At 41.4% G+C, this 24,333-nt stretch overlaps 2 protein-coding genes across 6 annotated transcripts; both read right to left on the minus strand.

Moving 5' to 3' along the window:
* Positions 1-1,810: 1,810 nt before the first annotated feature.
* LOC122983457 (heterogeneous nuclear ribonucleoprotein L-like) lies at positions 1,811-15,964 on the minus strand. Of its 3 annotated transcripts, none has more exons than XM_044353184.1 (14): positions 15,830-15,964; positions 14,527-14,642; positions 14,048-14,285; positions 12,890-12,975; positions 12,454-12,550; positions 10,671-10,743; positions 6,443-6,475; positions 5,547-5,615; positions 4,906-5,153; positions 4,367-4,488; positions 4,014-4,215; positions 3,706-3,763; positions 3,329-3,439; positions 1,811-2,468 (listed from the first exon to the last, which is right to left on the minus strand). In XM_044353184.1, exons 1-14 carry the CDS (start codon positions 15,905-15,907, stop codon positions 2,410-2,412), a joined length of 1,590 nt encoding a protein of 529 aa, XP_044209119.1. In that variant the 5' UTR covers positions 15,908-15,964; the 3' UTR covers positions 1,811-2,409. The 3 variants fall into 3 exon arrangements, with proteins under 3 accessions (XP_044209119.1, XP_044209118.1, XP_044209120.1); XM_044353183.1 differs by having other exon boundaries at positions 5,547-5,618; XM_044353185.1 differs by lacking the exon at positions 6,443-6,475 and having other exon boundaries at positions 5,547-5,618.
* A 624-nt stretch (positions 15,965-16,588) lies between these two features.
* srsf7a (serine and arginine rich splicing factor 7a) lies at positions 16,589-24,041 on the minus strand. Of its 3 annotated transcripts, none has more exons than XM_044353187.1 (8): positions 23,817-24,041; positions 22,422-22,655; positions 22,078-22,254; positions 21,852-21,938; positions 21,388-21,429; positions 20,243-20,287; positions 19,852-19,950; positions 16,589-18,961 (listed from the first exon to the last, which is right to left on the minus strand). In XM_044353187.1, the coding sequence occupies exons 2-8, from the start codon at positions 22,643-22,645 to the stop codon at positions 18,868-18,870; spliced, it is 768 nt and encodes a 255-aa protein (XP_044209122.1). In that variant the 5' UTR covers positions 22,646-22,655; positions 23,817-24,041; the 3' UTR covers positions 16,589-18,867. The 3 variants fall into 3 exon arrangements, with proteins under 3 accessions (XP_044209122.1, XP_044209121.1, XP_044209123.1); XM_044353186.1 differs by having other exon boundaries at positions 22,422-22,658; XM_044353188.1 differs by having other exon boundaries at positions 16,589-17,548; positions 22,422-22,658; positions 23,817-24,040.
* Positions 24,042-24,333: the final 292 nt, after the last annotated feature.

Raw genomic sequence — 24,333 nt, forward strand, 5'->3', positions numbered from 1 at the left:
GGTGTACAATAGGTCACTGATACACATTTAGCACACAGCGAGGAAGAGGAGGAAGTGTCAGAGCAGGCTGACAACTGCTAAACCCTGATTACAAGAGTTCTCTCGGTCCTGGTCCTACAACACTAGCTGTTTAACATGCATCTGACATTTAATCCACTTTTCAGCTTTTATTATTTTCTTTACTGCTATTGCCAAGTGTTTGTTCATGAGGGAATGTTGAGTCTCTGTAAATTAAAGAGTTTGGTTTAGACCTGCTCTATGTGAAAAATGCCCTGAGATCACTTCTGTTGTGATTTGGCTCTATATAAATAAAATTGACTTGACCTGAATAATAATTGACTTCTTCCCTTTGGCTAAGTTTAAGAGGTTTTGCTTATGGCAAAACAAGAGTGTGGATGTCATGTTTACACTCAGTACACCCCTCTATCATGTTCTATATACTCATGCCTTAACTATAACCTGGGAGGCAGCGCTGCTTTACAGGTAACATAAAACACAGTAAAAACAACGGGGAAAAATGATTAAAAAAAGAATGGTGTAAAACCTCAAAAATACTGATCACTGACACGTTCAATAAGAGTTAATTACTTAGTTATTAATGAGTGATGGTCATGTGATGATCTTACCAAAAATACTGTACGTTTTGCATTTAAGCTAAATTCAAATGTGCATATCGACATGAGTGTAGACTCTCGGCCAATCAGAAGGCTCAATTGTCTACAGTCGGTCACGTGACGCCCGGAGCTCAATGATTGGCAGTCTACAGTGACTGCAGACTCTGGACCAATCAGAGCGCGCAACCGCCTACGCTCACTGTAGACTTTTTTTTTTTCCTCCCTAGGATGGCGAGTACTAGCCAATCAGAGGCAGAGTAAGGCGGGTCATGTTGTTATCATACTTACTGGTCTTTTGTCATGCTTTGACTGGCATCCAACCACCGTGAAAGCGGTTGCAAATGAAATATCTGCCAGTCACCAGAGCTGAATGCAATAACTTTGGGATGTGGTACAACAGGAGATTTGAAGCATGATATGCTGCTGACAAACTGTCACTGTCTGCAGAAATAATGTGATGCAATCATCTCACGAAGAACCAGAATCACAAGGGCACATTTCCAACATCTTGCGGAATCCATGACACAAAGACCTGAGGCTGTTTTGAGAGCAAAGAGAGGACTTACGCAGTATTTAATATGGTGTTCTTAATAAAGCGCTCTGCGAGTTTATACTGTATAGTTCCAGCAAATGCACTCTGGTTGCGTGTCTACGAGAATCCTGATGGCAAAGTTTCTGGTAGGAGCAGCAGTTTGAGATCTAATAAGTTTGCAGCTATTATATCTAAAAATAAAAAAAAGGTGTAAACATAAAGCTACAAATCTCCACAAAATTTATTCTGAATTATAAAACTAAAAACATTGAAAAAAGCCTCTGAGACATCTTCAAATGTCTGATAGATCACAGTGTCTTAACATCAGTAACAAAGTCAATTAAACTATGACTCCGCCTTGTGGTTACCAGCCTTTATATGCTAACTGAAGTCTGTATTTTAGTGTATAAGTCATACATGTGGTTAGCCAATACACTGTTTTACCAGTTCAGTCACTTTTTATGGTTTTAGTGTTTTGTTGCACTGTTTAAACCACATTTGGGCTTCAATAGTCCACAATCAAACACCATCAGTTTGATCTTTATCTGGTTGTTTAGCAGGTAAACTGAACATGTGGGTTTAGTATCGAGTCTGAAAGCCAAATCCACTGACAAAACAGACTGGATCACACTTATGCAAGACAGTAAGTTCAGAAGACACAAAATCAACTTGAAATTGTTTTTTTTTTATTTTTAATTTTTTATTTTCTTACAACAAAACACTCTCCATCTGCATATCAGACACGGAGACTCAGAACTCAATAGGCAGCAATTAAAATAAACACAAAAAGAAAAAAAAAAAAAAGTAAGCTATAATAAAAAGTTTCAAAAAGACAACTCTTATACAAAACCATGTTGTCCACTGCCACTGACCCACCTGAGCATAAAACCACTTCTCTCAAATATACTTTCTCACATCAGGCTACTGTATAAGCATAATACAAAAAGTAAAAAGGGCAACTGAACATTGAAGACACACAGGTACTGATACTCTATAAACCACATCTGGGGCATAAATATCAAAACATTTTTAAATGCCTGGTAGAATTTTGATTAGTCTGATTAATATACCAAATATACGAGTTTTTTTTAACTTTCGGGATCAACTGCGTTGTGAAAAAGGTTATATATATTTCACAGTAATTGAGGTGTTTTGGAAAATAAAAATGTTCCCCAGCTGTGTCGCAAGCAGTCATGGTCTAAGTACATATGAACATGAGAATGGTGGACCAATTTTTTCTTTTTTCCTGGAGATGAGGTGTTCTCAGTTGGCGTGCTGAACGGTGGAGAAGCACAGTTTGAGGGTGTAGGGGTAAGGACCAGCTAGAAAAAAGAGAAACAGAGAGAGAGGGAGATGATTAGAGAACAACTAACATCACCTGTGGAATAAATCAATCTTCCTCCGGGTGAATTTATTTATTTATTTAACACAATTATCATGTTTACATCTTAGTATAAATCTGCTCTCGTCTAAGTTGCTCCAGTAATCTGATGTTACAACTACAAAAAGCAAAATATGACTAACATGGAGCATTGCTTCCAACTTAATTACAAGAGTTCTACTTCACTGTTTGCATATATTATGTAAAAATGTATTAGTAAAGCTATTTTTCCATCTCATAATGACTTTTTAGGTGGTTAGAGTGAGTGACAAACATGCAGCCCCTCATTCATTTCAATGAAGGCACTGCACATTAACTCACCTGACACACAAAAAAACTGACCCAGAAACTACTGAACCTGTTAAACTTTTACTACGATGTAATGTAACATCATCTGGCTGCAACGTGAATTCCTGGCTGGTACGTTCGCAGTATTTTTTGCGGTTTACCTTGAGATCTTTGCGATGGAAGATAAAACGGTTGTCTCTGTAATGACTTTGCAGAGTAGTAAATCTTGTCTTGCAGCATTATATATACACACACACACACACACCGCGGCAGCAGCAGTAGCGCGTGTCAGATAAGCCTTTAAACTCAGACGTGTTACTCAAAACTGAACGGTACCTAAAACTAGGCTCGTACTAATGCAGCCACTTGCATTTCTTAAAAAAACAAAACAAAAACAAAAACAAAAAAAACAAACAAAGGCATAGCTGCTTTTGGTCTTAAGACTTTGTTTGTTTAGAGATTTCCTGCATCACTGAGGCTCAGTCTACTGCTCAGTCTGTGTCCTACACGTACCTGCATTCTTCATCTGGTAGTGGTTCATCATGGCCAGAGCCTCCATGGCGTCGTTGATGGACTCCCACTCTAGAAGGCCTGAAGCGCTGCGGTCACTGGGAGCTGCACCACCTGGTGGTCACAAACACAATCAGATACAGGAACATAATATCATTTTTAGTCCTACTTTGAATGTTTGTCTGCATCAAGCTTCACTGCTAGTTTTGTTAAAATGTCTGATTCTAAAACACTAATATTACACTTCTTGTTTTGTGTAACTATTAGTTACTTTTGTCATTAAGAAATTATTGTCACATTTGGTTATTATAACTCTTCTTTATGTTGAGTGACAATAAAAACAATCATGTGTATTAATAAGCAGAATCGAAGCAGCTTACTCTTTCCTGTGAACATTTTGACGTTAACGGGGCACTTGACACCAATCTCATCACAAATCTGTAAAGAACACAACATTCATTAGAGACCGAATGTACAAAAGTGCATGCAAAACAGTTATCTAAATGGTTTGGTACATATTTTTATACTTGGCTACAAACATATTCAATTGCAATAAATCAGCAGTAAATCAGAAATTCTTTCTGTTGTCTTAAATAAACAAAAAAGCCATTGTGTGCCGGTTTTATGTGAAATAAAACTCAATATATATATATAAACTCCTCTAAACTCATTTGCTCTTTCTACAGACCTGAGAGAAAACCTCTGGCGTGACGTCTGGCTGTGCGTTGAAGAAATGCAACACGTTGCTCGGGTGCTGAATGCGGTTTTTGGCCGCCTGTTCTGGTGAGGTGAACCGGTTGTTCCTGGAGCCGTGAAAGTCCTTGAAACTGCTGGAGCCGTCGTCCAGCTCGTAGCACTGACCGGGTACGATGGCTTGCTGCTTGGACACACTGCAGGAAGGGATGATTATAAATCTTAAAAATTACATTTTGAGTTTTGTCTGACATTACTAATTCAGTAGTTTTAATCTACAGTGTCTGTAGTTTGCTTCTTCTGCACACTGGAGATGCTTCTGGAGCTGCATCGGGGGGCTGAACTCACCACACGTTGAGTTTCTGTCCAAACAGGAAGTTGTTGTTGAGGTGAGTGATGGCGCGGTCTACGGCGTAGCAGTCTCCCATTTCCACCATGGCCGCCCCAGGCTTACTCTTCATGAACTTCACCTACAGACGAGAGACAACAGACAGCATTGACTGGATTTCTAAAAGAAAAACACAACGCCGACCCTCCCTGCCCTAAAGAGAAAGAAAAAGATTAATCTGCACACACCCATTGTAGGATTTGAGATGATGGCTTGGAACAAGAGTGTAGTGTTTGTGTGTGTGTGGTTATGGATGGCTACGTTTCAAAGCTAATGTTTTCCTTGGCTCTACCAAGATGAAGCAAAACCTCCACCCACGTCCCTGAAAAGCTGATTCACTTCTGCTCAGAACGACTGTCATCCAGATGACGATCTTTTGTTTTATTCTGACTGCAACAACATTCCTCAACCTGCTGATGACTTTTAGATTACGAAACCAACGAAGAGATGAAAACTCTCAGCGACATGTTAGTATAACAACGTCCTCTCAGATACTGACCCGCTCTACGTTGCCGTAGAGACAGAAGATATTGAAGACGCGATCGGCGTTCATCTTGACGGGGTCCAGTCCGTACACCATGACCACGGGAGAATCGGCGTGGGCGCCGTACTCGCCGGGAGGAGGGGGAGGAGGTCCGTAGCCTGGCCCGTAGCTCCTTCCTCCGCGCCCTCTCATCGGCGGACCCATGCGGCGACCCTCGTAGGGCGGGGATCCGTAGCTCTCGTCGTACCCGTGGTAACCACCTCCTGAACGAGGAAGCAAACGGAGAGAGATACAGGAAATAAACTACTGATCAAGCAAGGAGAGGTCGGCTCACTGAAGACATTTCTTTTCTAGAAGCAAGTTGGAAAAAAAACAATTTGGTCCCTTTTAATATAAATAAAACATAAGTAGAGTCAGTTAAAAATTACAACACAGCACCACTTAACTGCTACTGTGTGGAGGACCCATTTATAAATTCATAATATAATAAATTTAATAATCCAGACTGTCTGCACAGAATACTTCTAGTAGTTTCTGGAAATGCAATCATTTAAAACTTCTACTGTATTTATTAAAAAAAAAAAACACAAAACAACAAACACTGTATTTTGTCTCAGTGTTTTTCCTTTTTTCCTCCAGGGGCGTGACAGCCTTACCGTACTCTGGAGGGTGATCGCCCAGCAGAGCGGGCTGTCTCTGGCGCTTGTTGGGGTTGGCATTCACATCTTCTATGAGAACAGGAAGACAAAAAAAAAAAAAAAAAAAAAAAGTACAAGAGAAAAAAGGTGGAGAAAGAAAGAAGAGTGGCACATAAATATGACGAGAAGAGACCAGAAAGACAAGACTTGACTGTAAATCACTACATGACCATGAGATGCCTGATGCATTTAAAAAAAAATAAATAAAAAAATTCATATCTAGAAAAGCTAACAAATGCACTTCTTATGTCCTCACATAGTTTGAAATATGGTGTTAGAAAACTGTAAACTTGACACTTTGATGGCAGAATCTTCCCCCCAGACTTCACACCATAAAGGGCAACTTTATAAAAAAAAAAAAAGGAATACAGACGCATGCATTTCAAGATTTCATCTTGCCTGTAACAGCCATATCAGCCCAGAACAGTACAACCCTCTACCTACGTTATACTCCAGGCAAGCTACAACAATCAAAACCAAGCAACTGGAGTTATCTTAGTGATTAAATCTTGTATTAAAATGTGTTGAGGGTTATATGGGGAGGGAGGCATGGGGATGTTACAGATGGCAAGACTGATAGTAAAAAGAAATATAAAAAGAAATGACCCCCAAAAAACACAAGCCCAGGACGAAAAACATCCACAATGGTAGAAGTGATTTAGCATATAAAGTGGAACAAGGTGGGGAGGGAGGGGTGGGGAGGGGAATGGCAAAGATGGAGGTGGATGCGGATGATCTAGGGTGAAAAGGGGGGTAAATATATATATATCAAACAAATTCACTCTTGGTTAAGTATCACAAATGGCTAAATTTAAAAAAAAAAAAAATAAAAAGGTTTGTACGCTCACACACACCTGCATTGCTCCCATTGCCATCTGCATCACCATCTGTACAGGTACACAATAATCATACACACATCAGAATGGAAGCCAAGTTAATCAGGCAAATATGAAATTACCCCAGTTTAAATACTGAGAGTGCAGTAAAAAACACTCTTAACTGCCTAACCTCATGTAGAAATATTTCAGAATAAATGCAGACAAAATGATTTTACTTTGAAATGCGTTTGGGTTGGTATCTTTGCAAGTGACCAACCGGGTCTTTTGAGATTTTTTTTAAAAATACAATTTGGCAGCCAAAAAAATATTTAAAAAAAAAACAAAAAACAGCTCATGTTTGGAAACTAGCAGCAACTGCCGCTGGATGAAAAGCTTTCGTGGCTTCCCCAGTATGTGACACTATGTGACAGTTATGGGTCAAGCATACCCTATATTAATTAATATGGAGGTATTTCATGGCCCTTAGAAAACGTTCACATCCCTTCAATAGATTTTTTTTTTAAATAACTCCCCAAAAGAAACTATCACACAGTCCAGGGAACCACACAGACAAGATTCCTGATGGCTGTAAAGCTGCCCCAAAAAGAGGGAGTGACAAGACAGCGAACAAACAGGTACTAGTAGGTTTAAGTGACGTTAGAAATGCAGGTTTCAACAGAACCACAACCATCACCCCTCTTGCAGAAAAGAGAAAGATTAAGCCTGTATTGGAAGGAGAGGGGGGGGAAGGGGGTTGAGGGGGGGAAAAAAACAATGAAGTCATGTCAGTCTTGTGTGGCGATGTTGGGTGCTGGACTTTAGGGTCATGTGGTGCTGTGCAGTTATGTTCCCTGAGGAGGGTCTCGATTTACTTACTGCATGCTTACAAACAGTGGGGAGGAAGACATTTGCTGCAGTAGTTCCACCACTGTCCACTCAATTCATTTCATCCCATACTCTTATCCATTTCCTTCTTTTGGGGGGGGGGAAACAACTCTCCACCTTCAGGATCGATTCCTGGTTTTATCAAGCTGAAACGCCCCATTGGGTGGGTTGGGTTGGCCGTTCGTTAGGTTGGCGTTTTCCATCCTTTTTGTTCCATTTTGGAATAGTCCGCTTAGCGCCCACTGGTAGGCCTTGAGGCTGCCATAGAGCACATTTCAGTTGGGAAGCTGGCCCCCTCTTAGCCGCAAATTGCCAAACCTGCATCACATGGAAGGTGTTACACAGGTTCTAGAGACTTTCAAATATTAAGAAAAAAAGAAGCGGCACTCAAAAAAAATAAAAAAAAATAAAAATAAAAGGGAGAGCTAGACAGGGATGCATGTAGTAAGAAAATCAGAGGGAGGAGGAAAAAGATGAGATGAGGAGAAAGAGCAAGAGAGAAAAAGCTGAATTCCATGTGGGAGGAAACACATTAAAAGGGGGTAAAACCAAAAAAAAAAATTAAAAAAAAATGGGCCTGACTGGGCTCTGAGTGTGCTTGAGGGTGTTGTCAGCAGTGTCTTGTCTTCATCAGTTGTCTTGTGTTGGCTCCAGTGTGACTGGCTACAGCTCGGTTCGGGAGTGTGAGTCATCTATTGGATCAGTCGGTACGGACGTCAGCAAGTGTCGGAGAGAGAGAGTGGTGTGTTGCTTGAATGTTGTGTTGTTTTTTTTTTCGTGTCGACAAGAGTAAATGAGCAGTGCGGGCCCACGACAGTACAAGGGTGGGGGTGGGGGAAGGGCCCGAGGCTGTTAAAAAAATGCGACCTTGGTCGACTGGTTAGTATCAGTGTGGCTCATCTGTTGTACTGAAAGATGTCTGTCACTACTTCTGTTTGGGTGGATGCTGTGTCTTCTCTGGTATCAGTCTCCGTTGGGTGTAGACAGTAGGGGGTGGGGGGTGTAGTTGCAAGCTTTGGCCTGCTTCAATGTGTCATTGGCTTGTCTCAAAATGGGTAAAGGAAAAATGAGGAGGGGAGGGGGAAGGGACCGAGTGTAGCTCAGTGCCCGAAACTCCCCACCCTCTAGAAGTGTGAGTTGTCATCGCGGCTCTTGTGTTGGAAAAAAATGAGGAAATGAGCGGTCTATCTGTCCTACATCGTCATGTTGGAATGGGTGGTGTCTTGTAGTTTTATCCCCTTGTATCTGAAAAGGGAAGGGGAGTGGGGGGGGGGGGGGGGACAAATGACCCTCTGTATGATAGTGGTTGTGTCTTCAATGATGAAGTGGATACTTGAGATGGTAGTTGTTGAGTGGTGGTGTTGTCAGCATGTATCTGCCTCTCCCTCCCAGCACAAATCCCTGTGCATGTTTTGTTTTTGTTTGGTTTTTTTTTGGACTTGCTGAAATGACCACTTTATTTAAAAAAAAAAAAAAAAAAAAAGGAGGAGGTAAGTAGTTAAATGGTGCTGCAGATAGCCAGTTTACTGATGCTGGTCCATGCCTGTTCTTGCATTTCAGACAAAATCATTCCTTTTCATGTTTTTTGGAATTTTTTTTTTAATCCAAGTAAAAACAAACAAATTAAGAGAATTTGATGGAAGTGGGTAAAGACCAGGATCAGTCTTCGTGGCAAAGGAAATCTATTTCCAGTGGTTGCTTCTAGTTTTTTTTTTTTTTTATATCATTTTGAACTTTTAAGTTAGTGCATCTTTCACCGAAAGGAATTTCAAAAACCCTGTAACAACAACAAAAAAAAAAGAACCAGTGTGGTGAGGAAGGCAGGAACAGCCGATGCTGGCGAAAAGAAAACTTTGCTTTGGGCAACGGGTTGGTGTTGAGTGAAATATGTGAACAGCATTCTTCGGGGGATGATGAAAACACCTGTCATTTATCAAAAGGTGTCCATCAGATCAGATAACAGCACGTCTGTCTCCGAAAAATCATGTGACTGCACTCAACAAAAATCTTGTGCAAAAGCGTGGTTAGTAAAATACTGTTTATTGATTGTTATGCTTAATTGCTATGGCACATCTACAATGAAGCCATTTCTGTTTAAAAATGGACAGCAAAATGTATGTATGTCACTCTTAAATTGTGTTATTAATCATATTCTTATATAACAAGGATGTAGAGCAAAATAGGAATAAGCATTAAGTGTTCACATCAATGCACGTCAGTTGACTTTGGACTTTTTTGTGCAGGAGAAAGGGAGACAACTGACAGACAGCCGTTGCGGTCTTTCTACTGCATTCATCGCTTTGCATTGTATTGTAATACAAAAGTGTGCAAGGCGGAAAAACTCTGCACACCGTCCGTCTGGCTCATCAGTCTAGCCTTTTGTGAATATGTTGCAACCAATAAACCCAGCACTCAATCACTCCTCTGACAATGTCTTCAGGGAAACAGGTGCAAGACTGTTAGCGGCAGTGAAATCAATGCTAACCCCTTCACATTTCATATAGCGATTATGAGGTTTTAAAAAAAAAAAAAATCATAGTAATTAACATTCCTTGATAAGATACTGCATGGAGGAAGGGGTAGAGTGCAAAAATTATAGCTCGAGTGCTGAGACAGGATGCACACACACACACACATACGCAGACCTATAAAATGCAGCCGTCTTGTCTCGTCTGACGGTTACACAACTGGAACTGGTAACGTAAACATTTCTGGTCAAGTAAACTAGAGAAACTACATGCCAAAAGAAACAAGGAAGAAGACTGCTAGCCAGGATATAGATAAGAACAACCGGTACATTGTACACATTGTACAGCTCGCGAGCACCACACATTTCCTTTCAGTAAGGTGACTACCTGCGTGCGAGATATACCGCATTGTTCAGGAGTCACGACATACATTTGATGTTATCTTTCTGTCTGCACGTGTTCCTGCCATTCCCACCACACAACGTTTTTTTTTTATTTCACATTCTTTGATCAAGTAAAAAAATCTTTGATGCCAACTAATTATCACAGGATTTTTGGGGTTGTTTTAAGCTTTGAAACCTGGATATTATTCACATCATGTCCTTATATTTCCCCTCCCCCCAAACATTACATTCCTGCATATGAACCCTGGTCATAGTGTGTTTTGAGAAATGTTAGAGCGAGACCCAAAGCTACACTTCAGTCATAATGCTACAAAAAAACAAGTTTCTTCCAAAAAATACATTAGTATGACAATTTAAAATGCATTTAAGTAGCATTATCAGTGAAGCATCTTGCCTCCATCCATTGCTGAAACTCCCCACAGTAGCAGTAAGGGTCCTAAAACAGTTATCAGGTTTATCCGCTACCAAGCGTGTGTGTGCGGCACTGAGCGAGTGTTTGGGCGTTACCTGGGCCTCCCAGATTGGGGTTTGTGTAGTCCCAGGTGTCTTGGTCGTTCTTGAACACATTCAGGCGAGTGGGCTGCGGAAATATGATTTATATATGATATCATACCAGCACACGTAAGAACATACAAAACCAAACTCTCAAACTTGCTGACAAAACATATACCAGCATTCAGTTTGTTTATAGTGCAAATATCACCGGGAAGAAGTGAACCGACAACAGCTGCGTTAGTGTCGTATCTTTCTAGACACATAGTCCAGATTAGGGATGTCAGTTTTTCGATCGGTTACACATGTCGGTCTATAGGTTACATGTTCACAACATCAGGTATTCTTTTGTCTTTGTCTTAAAGTCTGTTCATAATGTGAGTGTGTCAGAACTAGAAGTGTTTCGTTAGTCCAGTTTAACCTGCAGGAGTTTCTGACGGTTTTTTTTTTCCTGCAATGGAGGAAATAAATAAATAAATGTCACATGAAAACGAGTCCAATGCATCTCCTGACGTCTCTGCTGCAGAAACTAGAAATATGTCAAACTGCCAAATACCGCTGTGACAGATGGTGAGGAGTTCAAAAAGACAAAAGAGGCTGTCTCATAAATGATAATTGCCAAAGAAAATAATTCTGGACCGCTTCCAAGAGCCTTGTAGGAGAGAGTGCGAGTATGTAACGATACTATGGTGTAAGTTATATTCAAGAAGTAACACCTATTTTTCCAAAAACAGTTGTTGGAGAAAGGGGGGGGGTCATCTTATAATCAGGGTCGCCTTATATTCGGGCCAATACGGTACTAGCACCATGCTGATTAAGAACAAGCATGTCCGAGGATGTCTCGCCGTCGATGCCAAAGATCAGGTCGCTGCTAGCGGGGGGGAGAAAGTGTGATGCGTGCCAGTCGAGGCCATCACCCAGCTGGTGTGCTGAATGATTGCGACTGATATGCTGCCAATTAGTATGGTAGAGGGCGAAGAGCTAGTTCGGTACCTTGAGCCTGGTACGTTCCACGTACCATCGAGAGCCACTGTGACTAAATGCTTTGAAAAACACTGGAGGGGAAGAAAGACGAGCTAAAAGTCAAGCTAGCCAGAGCAGACGAGCTAGCTCTGACCACCAACTGCTGGACGGCTCTCACAAACAAAAGAAACTTTTCTTAAATATTAACCGTTTAACGAGCGCCGGTCTATCGAAAGCAAAGTTAACCGTGACTGACATCCCTCGTCCAGATAAAATGTACATCTTTCTCCTTCACAGTCAAACTGCATATTCTCTTCTACATAAACAAACTCAAATGACCTAATTTAATGGTAAATAGAAAAGTAGGGCAGCAACTAACCACCATGTTCTTGACTGCCCGATTAATCGTTGATCAATGAAATATTTGATAAATGGTAAATGCCCATTTAAATATCCTAAAGCCCAAAGTGACTTCAAATACCCTTTTTGTCCCCCAAACCCAAAGATATTCAGTTTACTATTACACAACTGTGACAACACATTTTTTGTGTTTGCTTGAAAAAAAATGACTGAACTAAACATTTATCAAGATAGTTGCCAATATATTGTCTGTAAATCAACAACTTGATCAAGCAACTAGTTGTTTCAGCTGCATAGTAAAGAGATTCAAGTCACATGAAAATAGAGGAAGTGAAAACAATGGGCACCCTATTGCCTTGTAACTCTGGGCTACTGTGTTGGTTTGAATTATATTATAAAAAGGTTTTCATGTTGTCGTGTCCCCACCACACCAATGTTGTTAATAATGTTGATCCGCCGTGTTTCGCAGTAGTACCTTGGCATACTCGATCTTCAGCGTGCAGCAGCCGGAGTAGATGTCTGCTCCGTTGAGCGACGCCTTGGCCCGCTGGGCGCTTTGCACAGAGTCGAACGTAACGACAGGGTTAAGGAAGAAGACGGGGGAAGTCGGATTAATTAACTTTTGACAACCAGGATTACGAAACACGCCAACATGTTTGGGAACATGTAGTGTCTAACAGGTTTGTTTATACAAGGGGAAAAAGTGTTTCCAACTGCTGTAACATACTAGACAAGTTCCTGTCATAAAAGTGCACTAACCGCCATTCTGTCAACAAGATTAAAACGTGTTAAAAAATTCAGCAGTAATTATTATTGTACGTGTGTGGTAACACATCAGTAGACCACAATTTGCAGACAACCATCAGATTGTGGCCTCCGTGTCAGATAGCACAGATGGTAAAAAAGGATATTCAACCATCGCCTGTACGCCGTTCTTCCTGAAGATGACGATTCTCTGGACAGGACCACAGTTGTTGCAGATAGTGTAGAGAACATCCTGTGAAAACGAACCAAGTTTAAGATAAAAACTATACAGAAACACACAAATCTGATCTGGGTTAAACATGCAAACGATGGCGGAAGTATAAAGGGGGTGTCAATACTTAAATGTGAATCCCTCAAATACAGACAGAAACCTTTATGCAAATCGTACAATTTGTTTAATGCATCTTCCCCTTCCCTCCCCCCCTTTATTTTAAATTCCAGCTGACCACATTCACAAAAACATAATATCCACAATAAAAAAAAGTTATGGATTAAATCAATCCCATTATGATTTATAAACACCAGAGAAATGTGCTGACTGGGTAGGTTGATATTACACGCAGCCCGAGAGATCTTTCTGTCAACAGTTTTGTTTTTCTGCTTCTTGGGCCAAGTGGTTGACAGCCACTATTGAAGTCATGTTATTAAAATCTTTCAGCATGCCAGATTAATATTTGCTTTTAAATTCCAGCAATCTGGACTATTGTAACCATCTCCCTGTCTGCTGTGTATAGAAGAGAAGAAGCTATTGGTCAGTTAGTTTATACAGAACACAGCAGCACGCGTCCTGACGAAAACCAGAGAAAGACCCACGTTACTCTAAAAATCTTTACATTCTTGGTTTTATAATCATTGAACGGCTTGGCCCTGACCTATCTATCTATCTGACATGGTTAAGACATATGTGCCTGCTGCTGTGTCTCTTAGATCCTCTGGCTCAAACCTCTTGACTGTTCCTGAGGTCAGAACTAAAAAACACACACAGAGGCAGCCTTCGTTAATTACTCCCCAAAACAGTCTGCCTGAGGGTCTAAGCGGCTCTGTTGACACAAACGAAATCATAAGACACATGTTTTTGCCATTACTTTCTCCCGAAGTGTTTTTACCCAACGCTTGTTTTTATCTTGTCTTATCCTCTCGTTTTACTTCATTTTGATCTTATTTTTACTGTTTTACCATAAATGCTACGACTATCAGCTTTTATATGAAGCACTTCCTGTTGCATTTTATACATGAATTATGCTATATAAATAAAGTTTTTTTTATTATTATTACTATATAGTAACCCAAATCTTTGCATTTACCGTGGTGATGGGGTAGATTGGATTCATGATTGTGAGAAGAAGGACATTGTTAACACTTCGCGAGTCGTCGGAGTCTCCTGGCCTGGAGATCTTCTGGCTAGTGGAGTAGTTGATGAAGGCCGGGTGGCCGGCGATGTAAACTTGGTTGTCTGCAGCATAAGTTACGGCTGTGGATGATCCGTTCATGTCTTCGTACTCCACCAGCGCCTGGCGCTTCTTGGGCATCACCACCACATAGCTGAAAACAAAAAGGCAATGACGGAGTTCAATGAAAGCACAAACTGACGGATGCTGTGAACTCAGCTACACTGTATTCCTACACTTATAAACTTAACTAAGGTTACAAGTTGCCACCTGAATAACCCCCAATGATTTCCCAAGGGCTGTATGGAAATCCAGATAATGGTGCTGTTAATCTGGACTCTGAAAAGGACTTTTTTAGGTTTACACACTCTCCACATTCCTCTCTCTCTCTCTACCTGATTGCTCCAAATTCTTGCAAGGCCTCCACCAGGTCTGCCTCTGTGACGCCGTCCACCAGACCCCGGACATGCACCACCACAGACGGGAGGGTCTTGTGTGGATCCTCATATCCCTGTGTCAAAGAAAACACACAATTAGTAAAAACACATTCAATGTGATCATTTACTTAACTATTTCTGTGAGAGACAAGAAGAGAGAAGCCTTCTCCGCTGCAATCCTGTTGTCCTCTGCCATCTTTTCTTTCATATTTAGCACTAACAGTTATTGGTGGAAGAGTACTATATTATTTTAGTTTATTAGGTGTATAAATTTCAGAAGGGGTGTAACTTAAGCTATGTTAAGTGCCGTTTTATAACCGGCCTGAGGCAACAAGTGAAAAAACGGATTATTTAAGGTGAAACTCTGGCTCATTTACATGAGTTTCTGTTGCTCAGTGAGCACCGGTCCTCTCATAAAGACTAACGAAAGTCTCAGAAACGAGTTTAAGAAACAAAGCCAATAGTTTCTGGTGCTTATTCTTCTGCATTCAAGTCTAGCAGGGAGCAAAATTTACTTTTTTTTCCTTCGCCGGTCAAATTTTACCAGCCAACTCCGGTAGATTAGCACTGTTTTTGTGGGCTGGAGAGTGAAGCTTATCTACCATCCATTTGTATATTTTACCAGTATCTGTCTGGTGTTAAATATGTGCCTTAATGTCTTGTCTGCCTTAAAACAAAAAAAAACTAACTAACCTCAGGTGACTCGGTGCAGCTGGGGCGGGGGGGGATGGGGTAGTTAATTACAGGGATGAGTGGGTATTATTTAAATGTTTAACCTGCTCTTCTCCAAATGTCTTTTCCTCCAAACGTGATGTCGCATTTATTAAACGTGCATTAAAACTAAAACGTGGTCGTACACAAACTAACTGGTGATTTGATGAAGGCCAGTCTTGCCTTAACACCCTGATTAGCTCAAGGCTAGCACTCAGCTAACGTTACCGGCACTAGAACAAAGCCGGGCTGAGGCGAGGCCCGGCGGGGGAACAGTAGCACTGTACAGCACCTGTATATGGACGATATATTTCAGGGACGTGTCCTTGTTAGACACACACGTACAGTACACAACACTAACAGAGACCATAAATAAAACAAGTTATGCACGGTAACGGCTCATTCAGGCAGTTTTATTGACCTGCGTCGTGACACATTTTTTCGCGACGCACATCTGAATGAATTAAATTCAACGAAGAACAGTAACCGAGACGAGCGTTATGTAAGTTAAACTAATCGCCAGTGCAGCTCACACACACAAAAAGCTCACCGTGGCCATTCCGTCGGTTTTCTGTCTTTTCGTTGCCCTGCCGTCTTCGCTGTAGTAACGGCTCGCTGCAGTAGCCATGTTGTCCCGGTTAAAAAGGATGATGGTAGTGACGAGCAACTGAAATGGACGGAAAAGTCAAGAGAAACGAGGCTCTAGTTTCCACGCCCAGTAGAACAGCGCCGCGTGCTGTGATAGGCTCAGACAGCTGTCAATCTATCTGTGACTCGGGTAACAGCCAATAGGAAGACAAGAAGCGCGAAGACGCTTCTACTCGTCGTGATAGAAGTTATCCAATAATGTATACAAAACATCTACAGGCACCTTTCCGCCAAATCACTTCTGCTAAATCACTGGAGGTGTGTTTGCAGATTCACGTTGCCCGACATGCAGGTTGGTCTTTTAAAAAACTAGATAAAACAAACGAGTTGTATTGATTTACAGTGACTCTTCCGTGTATTTGTGCTTTATAAAAGTCCCAGCAGTTTGAAAACTGTCACTTCTTCCTTTTAATAGTTGCACACAAGTACAATAAAGGCATCTACTGATATGCCTATGATGAAAAACTGCTCATATCTTGTAGATTATCAAATGAGATTATCAGGACAACATACAATACTTGCACAAAATGTTTTTATTTTAAAATTTTATTACATTGACTGCTATTCAACACATATGAGTAGGAGTACTCCAAAAATAACTGGGGCATTGTTCCAGCCTCAAGCGTGAACAATAAAAAAAACAAACCACAAGACAACCAAGGTATGTTGAGGAGATTTATTCAAAAATAAAACTGCCACTGTCTTACCATAGAAGCCAGGAACAGAACAAAACTTTCAAAGCAGCCCTTCAAAAAAAACAAACAAAAAAAAACCTTAAGCACATTTTAAAATCAAAAAAGTCACAGGAGAACAAATCTGAGATCAACACATGTGGGGGGGGAATCTATTAATCACACAGTGAAGCCGATGAGGTTTGTAAAAAGGGCAGTGCAGCACAGAAACAACAAACAGTAGGAATGTGACATCATATATAAAGGCATGCAGGCAATGACGTATCTGCTTATGCCATTATGAATGGACTGGTTAAACAGCATTTGAACTAAAAAAAAAAAAAAAAAAAATCTAATTGGAGTGCAATACAAAAAAACATTGTTCACCAATTCTCAATGTGGAAAAAAATATTTTTAATAATATAAGCAGTTCAATGCAATGTCTCACCCTCAAGACTGGTATCAACTGGGTTACCTTCCACTGCAATTTTCTGTATGAACTGACTGAATCACTGTTAAAAGTCGACATTTACATACTGTAGGTGTTGCTTCTTGTACTCGCTACTAGACGTCTGAGAAGAAAAACATCCTATGCAGCGTTAAAAAAAAAAAAATCCCCATCAAACGGACACCCACTTCTGTCCACTACACTGACTAAATCTGCAACAATCTGAGGCTGCGCGAGGACTACAGCCCTGTAAGGGAGGGAAGGAGGTAGGGAGAGGAATTAAACTTAAAAGACTGGGACTAGACAAACAAGTACAAAAAAAAAAAAAAAAAAAAAAACGGCTGTAGGGGCTGTAAAAGCAGACAGGGTGCAGGGGGGTTGAGGGTCTGTCTGTTAGGGAGAAGGGAGGTATGGGGAGGGGGGGGGGGGTACTACTAGTCTCTTCTTCACTCAGTCGTCTGCTGGCGTAGGGCTTCGGTTTGGACTTGCTGAACGGGAACGACTGAAACAGAAACAGAGAGGAGTTAGCTCGCCACAGGGGAGGATGGAAGAACGATCAGAAAAAAGAAAAAACCCACATTATTAAACAACTTAAAACAGTATGAAGGTTCAAGACTTGGATGATCGCCCATATTTGTTAACTGTCTGAATATCTCTTTGACCTCTCAGACCGATAGACAGTGTTTACTTTTATGTTTATTTTTTTTTGTCTACGGCAACTAATCTTAATATGTCTGGAAAAATAACTGTCTGGGGGTCAAAAGCTACATACAAAATTGAACCCCCGGGGCAAACCTCTTCAAAATAAATGACACAAGTCATTGACATTGTCTCCTCACTTCCTACTAGAACAGATAGTTAGCATAGTTTCTGTTCTTTGAGGAGACAGTTAGGCCTTGATCCTCCACCAACTAAAACACACCTAGAGAAAAAAAAGGAGCAAAAAACTGTTCTATACCATTAGCAGAGAAAGAAATGCACATTTGAAAACCACTGTACTGAGTTTAAAGTGCTAAAAATGGATATTATATAGGTAAAGCGGCTCATAAATGGTAATGATGTTGCGACATATATGACACAAGAAGAAGAAAAAAAAAAAATCTGACAAAGCCTCCTCAGATATATCAGCCCGTTTATAAATTCATGTTGCTTCTCTTGCGCTCACTCAGTCATCCCACTCACTCTCACATGCAACTACACTCTATCAATCTGAGCATGCTTGTTAATGGCTCAACTTTAGCTCTATATGTATATATATATAAAAAACAAAATCACCAGTTTTCCAGAGTACATCATCAACCTGTGCATTTTCTTTCACCATCAACATGAGCTTGTCAGGGGGTTTGATTTTTGGTTACCTTTGGAGACAGTGGCAGAAACAACAAGTACAGAGAAGCGAAGGATGAAAGGACTGAAGGACGGATGACTACAACTTGTAGGAGACACTGCGCTGGGGAGGCTCTTGAAGACTGATCTCTCGTCAGCTCTCTTTCTCTCACTTTCAGAAGCTAAGACAGAGGCCGAAGAACTCTGGTAGGTAGGTAGGAAGGGGGGTCTGGTAGGTAGGTAATGGATTTAAAAAGGTAGTGGTCGAACTCTGAACTGTGTGGGTCAGCCCTCTGGTAGATCTGAAGGCTGGCTGGGTGACTCTAGTAGAACAACTGTATGTGTGCGCGGGCTGATCTCGTCTGAGCGTGTGCGTCGGTTGGACAGACGGTCACCCATTCATTCACTGTGGGGAGGATTCGGTCGGTAGGTCGACCTCTTTCTCGCTGTCTAACACCAGCTGCAGGCGAAGGCTGATCTCAGGTCAGCGCTTAGTCACCCTCCCGCAGGACGTACACACCGCCAGCTGGCAGACCCTGGGCCTGGGATCAGCTGCAGTGTCAGTGCAGTGCTCAGCTCCCACCACACGCTTTAAAGAAAATATGAAAAATAAACAAAACTTCTGCAAAGATGCTTAACGTAAGTTACACCAAATGGTGTCGTTTTTGTATCTCAACTTATATTTTTGCAGGAGAGTTTTCTTGATCTAGCCACATTCAGGCTGGGGAATTACAATTTTAAGAAAAAAAAAAAAAGAAAAACATTTATAATCCTACCTCTGATTAGCTTTACTCAAACACTTGTCAAACTGATCAATACAATTTTCTCTCTTTGCTCTATCAGCCTAAACTCATTTATTTAATAGAAGGGCTACGTCTACGCTGAGCCGAGACCGTCTGTCATGTGCCCTCTTTTCAGGATCAAGTGGGACTGGAGGTTAAAAACAGTGCTGACACTGCGAGAGCTCTCAACAGTTTGACAAAAAAAATAAAAAAGAGCACACGAGAGAGGTCAAATCATTTCAACCTTTTATACTTCCCTACACCAGGCAGAGAGCCAAAAGTCGCTGTCCTCTATACCCCCTCCCCCACTCCAATACTGGCCCAACAGCAGAGGCAGGAGACTCGGCAGAAGATTCACAATCTCTCTGTGTTGAGAGGCAGAGGGTCCTCTGTGGTCGGTCATCTCTCGACATGGCAGTCGTTTGGCGGCAGCATGACGCTCCCGGTTGGAAGGAAACTCTATTTAACATTCCCTGCCTAGGATGAAGCACCTAGCTCTGACTAACCTGACCCTCTCTTGGAAGACAAGTTTGTGCTTTGAACACCTGAAAAAATCTATAAATGGATGATCTAGACCTTCCTACTGCGGTGTTACATACTTCAACAATAACTGGGCAGGACTACGTACTAGAAACTTAATAAAAACAAGCCTACACCCTATTTCAGGGAATGAGAGACATCTAAACTGAAGGTTTACCTGTTCCTCTTGTGATTGGCTGACGGAGATCGTGAGCGGGATCGGGAGACAGAGCGTCCCCTGGGCACAGATCCGGACCGAGACCGAGATCTAGAACGACTGAAGAGAAGAAAGAAATTGAATGGTAAGAAACAAGTCACTACTACGGTAAATGTGAGTTACAGTGAACAGCTAAGTGTTAAAAGAATAAAATAAAAGTGAGGTGACGAGCCGACTGAAGAGAAAAAAACAAACCAACACACCAGCAGCAATCATTTTAAGTGTGTCAGCATCATGACTTAAACAGTTTTACTTTGTACGTCTCAGAGACTGATGCGTTTGGAATGACAACAACAGTGTTGTTCAGTTTCTGGCTGTCTGTGTAATTGTGATTTAAAAACTTGCAGCTTACCTTCTCACAGGAGTCCTGGACTTGGAACGGGCTGGGGAGCCAGACCTGTTGTTACAGGAAATAAGGCGGGTTTAATTACAGCTGTGGTGGGAACGACACCTGAGGCGTTAACGACTCAACAAACTAGGTTGTGCATTTCCTGAAGAAAATGTGTGTGATTAGACTTGACTGCTACTGCTCTGGCTGCTGCTGCTACAAGCCGCAGCTCCTGCAGCGAGTTCGTCTCATATCGTAGTGAGACTCTACGAGAATCATGTGTGGGACGGTATACAGTGAGTCGATAATGTGCATATCTATCTTCATCATGGAAACTTTGTTCATAATAGCAATGTTAGGGAGGCTGTCCTGAGATGGTATCAAAACCACAACCTTGCAATCTAACGGGGAAAGCTTAACCACAGAGCCAGCGGGGATCCCTGAAACCCACAGCACAAATTCACAAATTTGCCTAAAACTAAAGCATGCAGCCCAGAGCTTTGTACATCATTAGTGGCAGCAGATCAGCTGTTCTCTCGTCTATTAAAAAAAAAACAAAGAAAAAAATCAGTGCTTTAGCCTCTGACTGATGATGTCACACACTGATGAGATCTGAAACCTGCTGTAAAAACTCTCACTTTGGACTTGTATCACAAGTTTGAACAGATCTGTAAGCCAACGTATGTGCAAGCACACGAGTTTCAAAGAGTTTTTCAACTTTCCACCTGACATAGATCATTCCTCTCATAGGCTACCATTAAATATTAAAAAAAAATGTGTATAAAATCACTGGAATATGCTTGAAAAAATAAAAGTACATACTGAGGTGACACGCTCAACATGTTAGAATCGGAAAAGTCTTTCTAGCTGTAAGCGTGTGGGACTATTTAAGTGTCAATAATGACGGATAAAAATAATAACAAAGGGAACAAAGAGTGATCGCTGCACCTGCAACAATCACAATTACACACACACTGCACGAGGACTTAATTGATCCCTGAGGGAGGCAATAACCATCGCATCCTACCCTCCCTCGGATTCTGCTGCAAAACTGGATTAACGCAACCAATGAGAGGCCGAGCTGTCGTATCTCGCCGACAGAACAAAAAGCACAAGAACGAATGTGCTGCTGTAACAGTTTATTACAATTCAACGAGCTGTTTTCTTACCTGCTCCTGCGTCTGGAATAGGATGGAGATCGACGACGGCTCCTGAGAAAGTAAAAAGAAAAGTCACAAAAAGGCAACCTGGAGATACATTTAAGGCTCATCTGATTTTAAACACAATTTAAAGAACAAGCTCATTTTTATTTGCAGTGTGATTTTAGTCATCATTACAGTTTGGTTTATGACGCTCAAAGCACCAAAAATTCGAACCAAAAGCACATAACGCTGAGCTGAGCTGCAACTGATATCTCTAAACCCTGAACATGACACCAAAACTGCCTGGCTGGATAGATTGCACTCAGGAGGACTGAGTCATGCCTTTAAATGACACTTGCATATTTGCCTTTCAATACAGTCAGGACTATAGTATTTACAGTCTGTGCTGTCTTCACGTAGTAAACAACCATCCAGAACTAGCATTTCCTGTTGTTTCATGAGGCGTGTCTGTGTTGATGAGCTGACTTTACCTGCTGTGGCTACGGCTGCGGGAGCGAGAGCGGTAGCGGCGTCCGCGGGATCTGGACCTCGAGCGAGATCGAGAACGAGAGCGAGACCTGTGACGCGGAAGACAAACAAGTTTATTCCCATCCCTTATTCCCTGGAAAATTCAGAGCAACAAATGATGAGCTGAATGGGAGAAAACAACGTGCATTATATCAGTAAACGCGTGCAAAACAGAGTGTGTTCCTTCACCTGCTGCTGCGGCGGCCTCTCTTGCTGAAGCGGTAGCAGTCGTAGGCGTAGTGGCCCCGGTCCCCACACTGGTAACACCGATCATTGGGGTCGAACTGGCGTCGGCTGGGGCGCCCGCGGCCCTTCCTGGACATTCCTGTTGACATCTCCACACGTACACGAGAACCACACAGGACCCTGCGGAGGAAGAACGTAGTCAGTAAGAAACTGTTTTATTTCCTGCTACAGTCTTCATGCAGGCTGTAAGGATTAATGCATGAGAAAAAGATTTTTGTGTTAGTAGGGCTGAATGTTATTTAGGAGGGATTTCTAAATTGCACAGCTGTAAATATGTTACTACTCACTTTCCATCCATTCCTTTCACAGCATCTTCTGCATCTCTGGGATCTTCAAACTCCACAAAGGCAAAACCGGGTGGGTTCCTGGCCACCCAGACGCTTCTCAGCGGGCCGTAGTAACTGAACGCTCGCTCCAGCTCCCCCTTGGCGGCACCATTGCCCAGGTCACCCACGTACACTTTACAGTCAGTGGCCCGAGATGAACTACGGGAGGATGAGTAGTACGACATCTTTTCCTGTCTGCTGGGAGGATGAAATGAATAGTCAATTAATTGATATTAATGCAAAAGTCAAGAGAAAATTAACATGGTTGCAATCATTGTTCAAGCAAAACTGAAAGCCTTTGGGGTTTGCACATGTGGTCAGATAAAACAAGAGATGTGAAGAGGTCACTTTCTCTTTCTTTTCCCCCCAATTTATATATATATGAAATACGTAACATAAATAAATACAGAAACAAAATTATGCTGTATATAAAATTATACATATATATTATACAAGAACAAGAAAAATAAACTAAATAATTGAGAATTTATAATAAAAACAAGGAAATTCTCCAATATTTCAGTTCTGTGTCATATATATCATATAATTTCATTGGACGGATTAATTTGTTGCTTAACTAAATCAATATCCTATGAAAGACTAAATAATTTACTGATTTATCAAGACAATAAAAAGCAATATAAATCAGTTTGCAGCCCCACAATTAGCCTAATAAAGATTACATTCATTGATCCCTGTGGGGGATGTTACAGTTCTTTGCCCTCAGTTCAAAGGTCACCGTCTGCAACATAACACTATCTCTGCAGCCGCTACAGATTTCAGAGATACCGGCTGCAGAGCTTGAAAACATCTGATTAGCTCAACATCTGCTTTGGTAGCTCATGAGCCGATTTAGTAGCTCTGGTAGCTCTGATAGCTGATTTTGTAGCTCTGCATCTGGTTTGGTAGCTCAGCAGGTGCAGCAGCGTCGCATATTAGCGCGCCAAACGCGGCCTCAGCAGGCCTCTGTATCTACAACGGTATTTTCGAGGGTAAAATCAGCGTGAGTGAACTTCAATCGGGAACACAACTGATTTATTTTATTTGTATGATGCGATTAGTTTTTTAACTGGAGGATACAGATCCGTTGGTGTTGGTAACTTAGCGGGGCCCGTTTTAAGGACAAACGGCTTAATTGATGAGTTAACGTTAGCAAGTTAACGACGACTCAATTCAAACACACAATATACCTTTCATCGGTATATGTAAGTTATATGTATATCTATTAAGGTATATTGTGTATTTCACATTATCTGTATGCTATATATATGTGTGTATCGATAAATATATATGAATCCAGGAATTAGTCAGGGCCCTGCTCACACTGCTCATAAACAATGGCGGTCACAATGTTACCTTCTTCCGCTGTTCCGATGATTTGTAACGAACCTCCGAGCAGAGAGGAAAGTCCAGCAGCCTGAGGTGGTCTTTACCACCACAACACAGTCTTTTTGAACACTGAACGAGCCAAATAGTCACTCGTACGAACGTTAACGACTTTCCCACATGTCTCTAGCGCAGGTTGAACAGCTAACTAGCAACGGGAAACGACCCCGCGACCTGACCACGTGACATCCGCACCTGCGCACTGTGACTCAAAAAAAGCTTCCGGTGCTTTCAAAATGCAGTGATTAAACTCACGATCTAAATCAACGAACAGAAACTATTATTATAACAAGTGGTGGAAGAAGTACTCAGATCCCTTACTTAAGTAAAAACAGCAATGTAAAAATACTCCGTTACAAGTAAAAGTCCTGCATGAAAAATCCTACTACAGTAAAAGTACACAAGTATTTCAGCTTGATGTAGTTAAAGTATTGCAGTAAAAGTAGTGGTTTGGTCCCTCTGACTGATGTACTATTATATATGACAT

The sequence above is a fragment of the Thunnus albacares genome, chromosome 6, assembly GCF_914725855.1.
Source record: "Thunnus albacares chromosome 6, fThuAlb1.1, whole genome shotgun sequence".
In the NCBI taxonomy this organism is placed as follows: domain Eukaryota; kingdom Metazoa; phylum Chordata; class Actinopteri; order Scombriformes; family Scombridae; genus Thunnus; species Thunnus albacares.

What these genes read in the sequence shown, in the direction of transcription:
- srsf7a (XM_044353187.1), bottom strand. Translation starts at nt 22,645, where the DNA reads ATGTCGTACTACTCATCCTCCCGTAGTTCATCTCGGGCCACTGACTGT. An exon ending in AGAGGCCGCCGCAGCAGCAG is followed by an intron (nt 21,939 to 22,077) that starts GTGAAGGAACAC and finishes TCCGCGTCACAG; the next exon opens with GTCTCGCTCTCGTTCTCGAT. An exon ending in TATTCCAGACGCAGGAGCAG is followed by an intron (nt 20,288 to 21,387) that starts GTAAGAAAACAG and finishes CTGTAACAACAG; the next exon opens with GTCTGGCTCCCCAGCCCGTT.
- LOC122983457 (XM_044353183.1), bottom strand. Translation starts at nt 15,907, where the DNA reads ATGGCTACTGCAGCGAGCCGTTACTACAGCGAAGACGGCAGGGCAACG. An exon ending in CCCCAATCTGGGAGGCCCAG is followed by an intron (nt 6,476 to 10,670) that starts GTAACGCCCAAA and finishes GTACCTGTACAG; the next exon opens with ATGGTGATGCAGATGGCAAT. An exon ending in CAAAATGTTCACAGGAAAGA is followed by an intron (nt 3,440 to 3,705) that starts GTAAGCTGCTTC and finishes TGTGACCACCAG; the next exon opens with GTGGTGCAGCTCCCAGTGAC.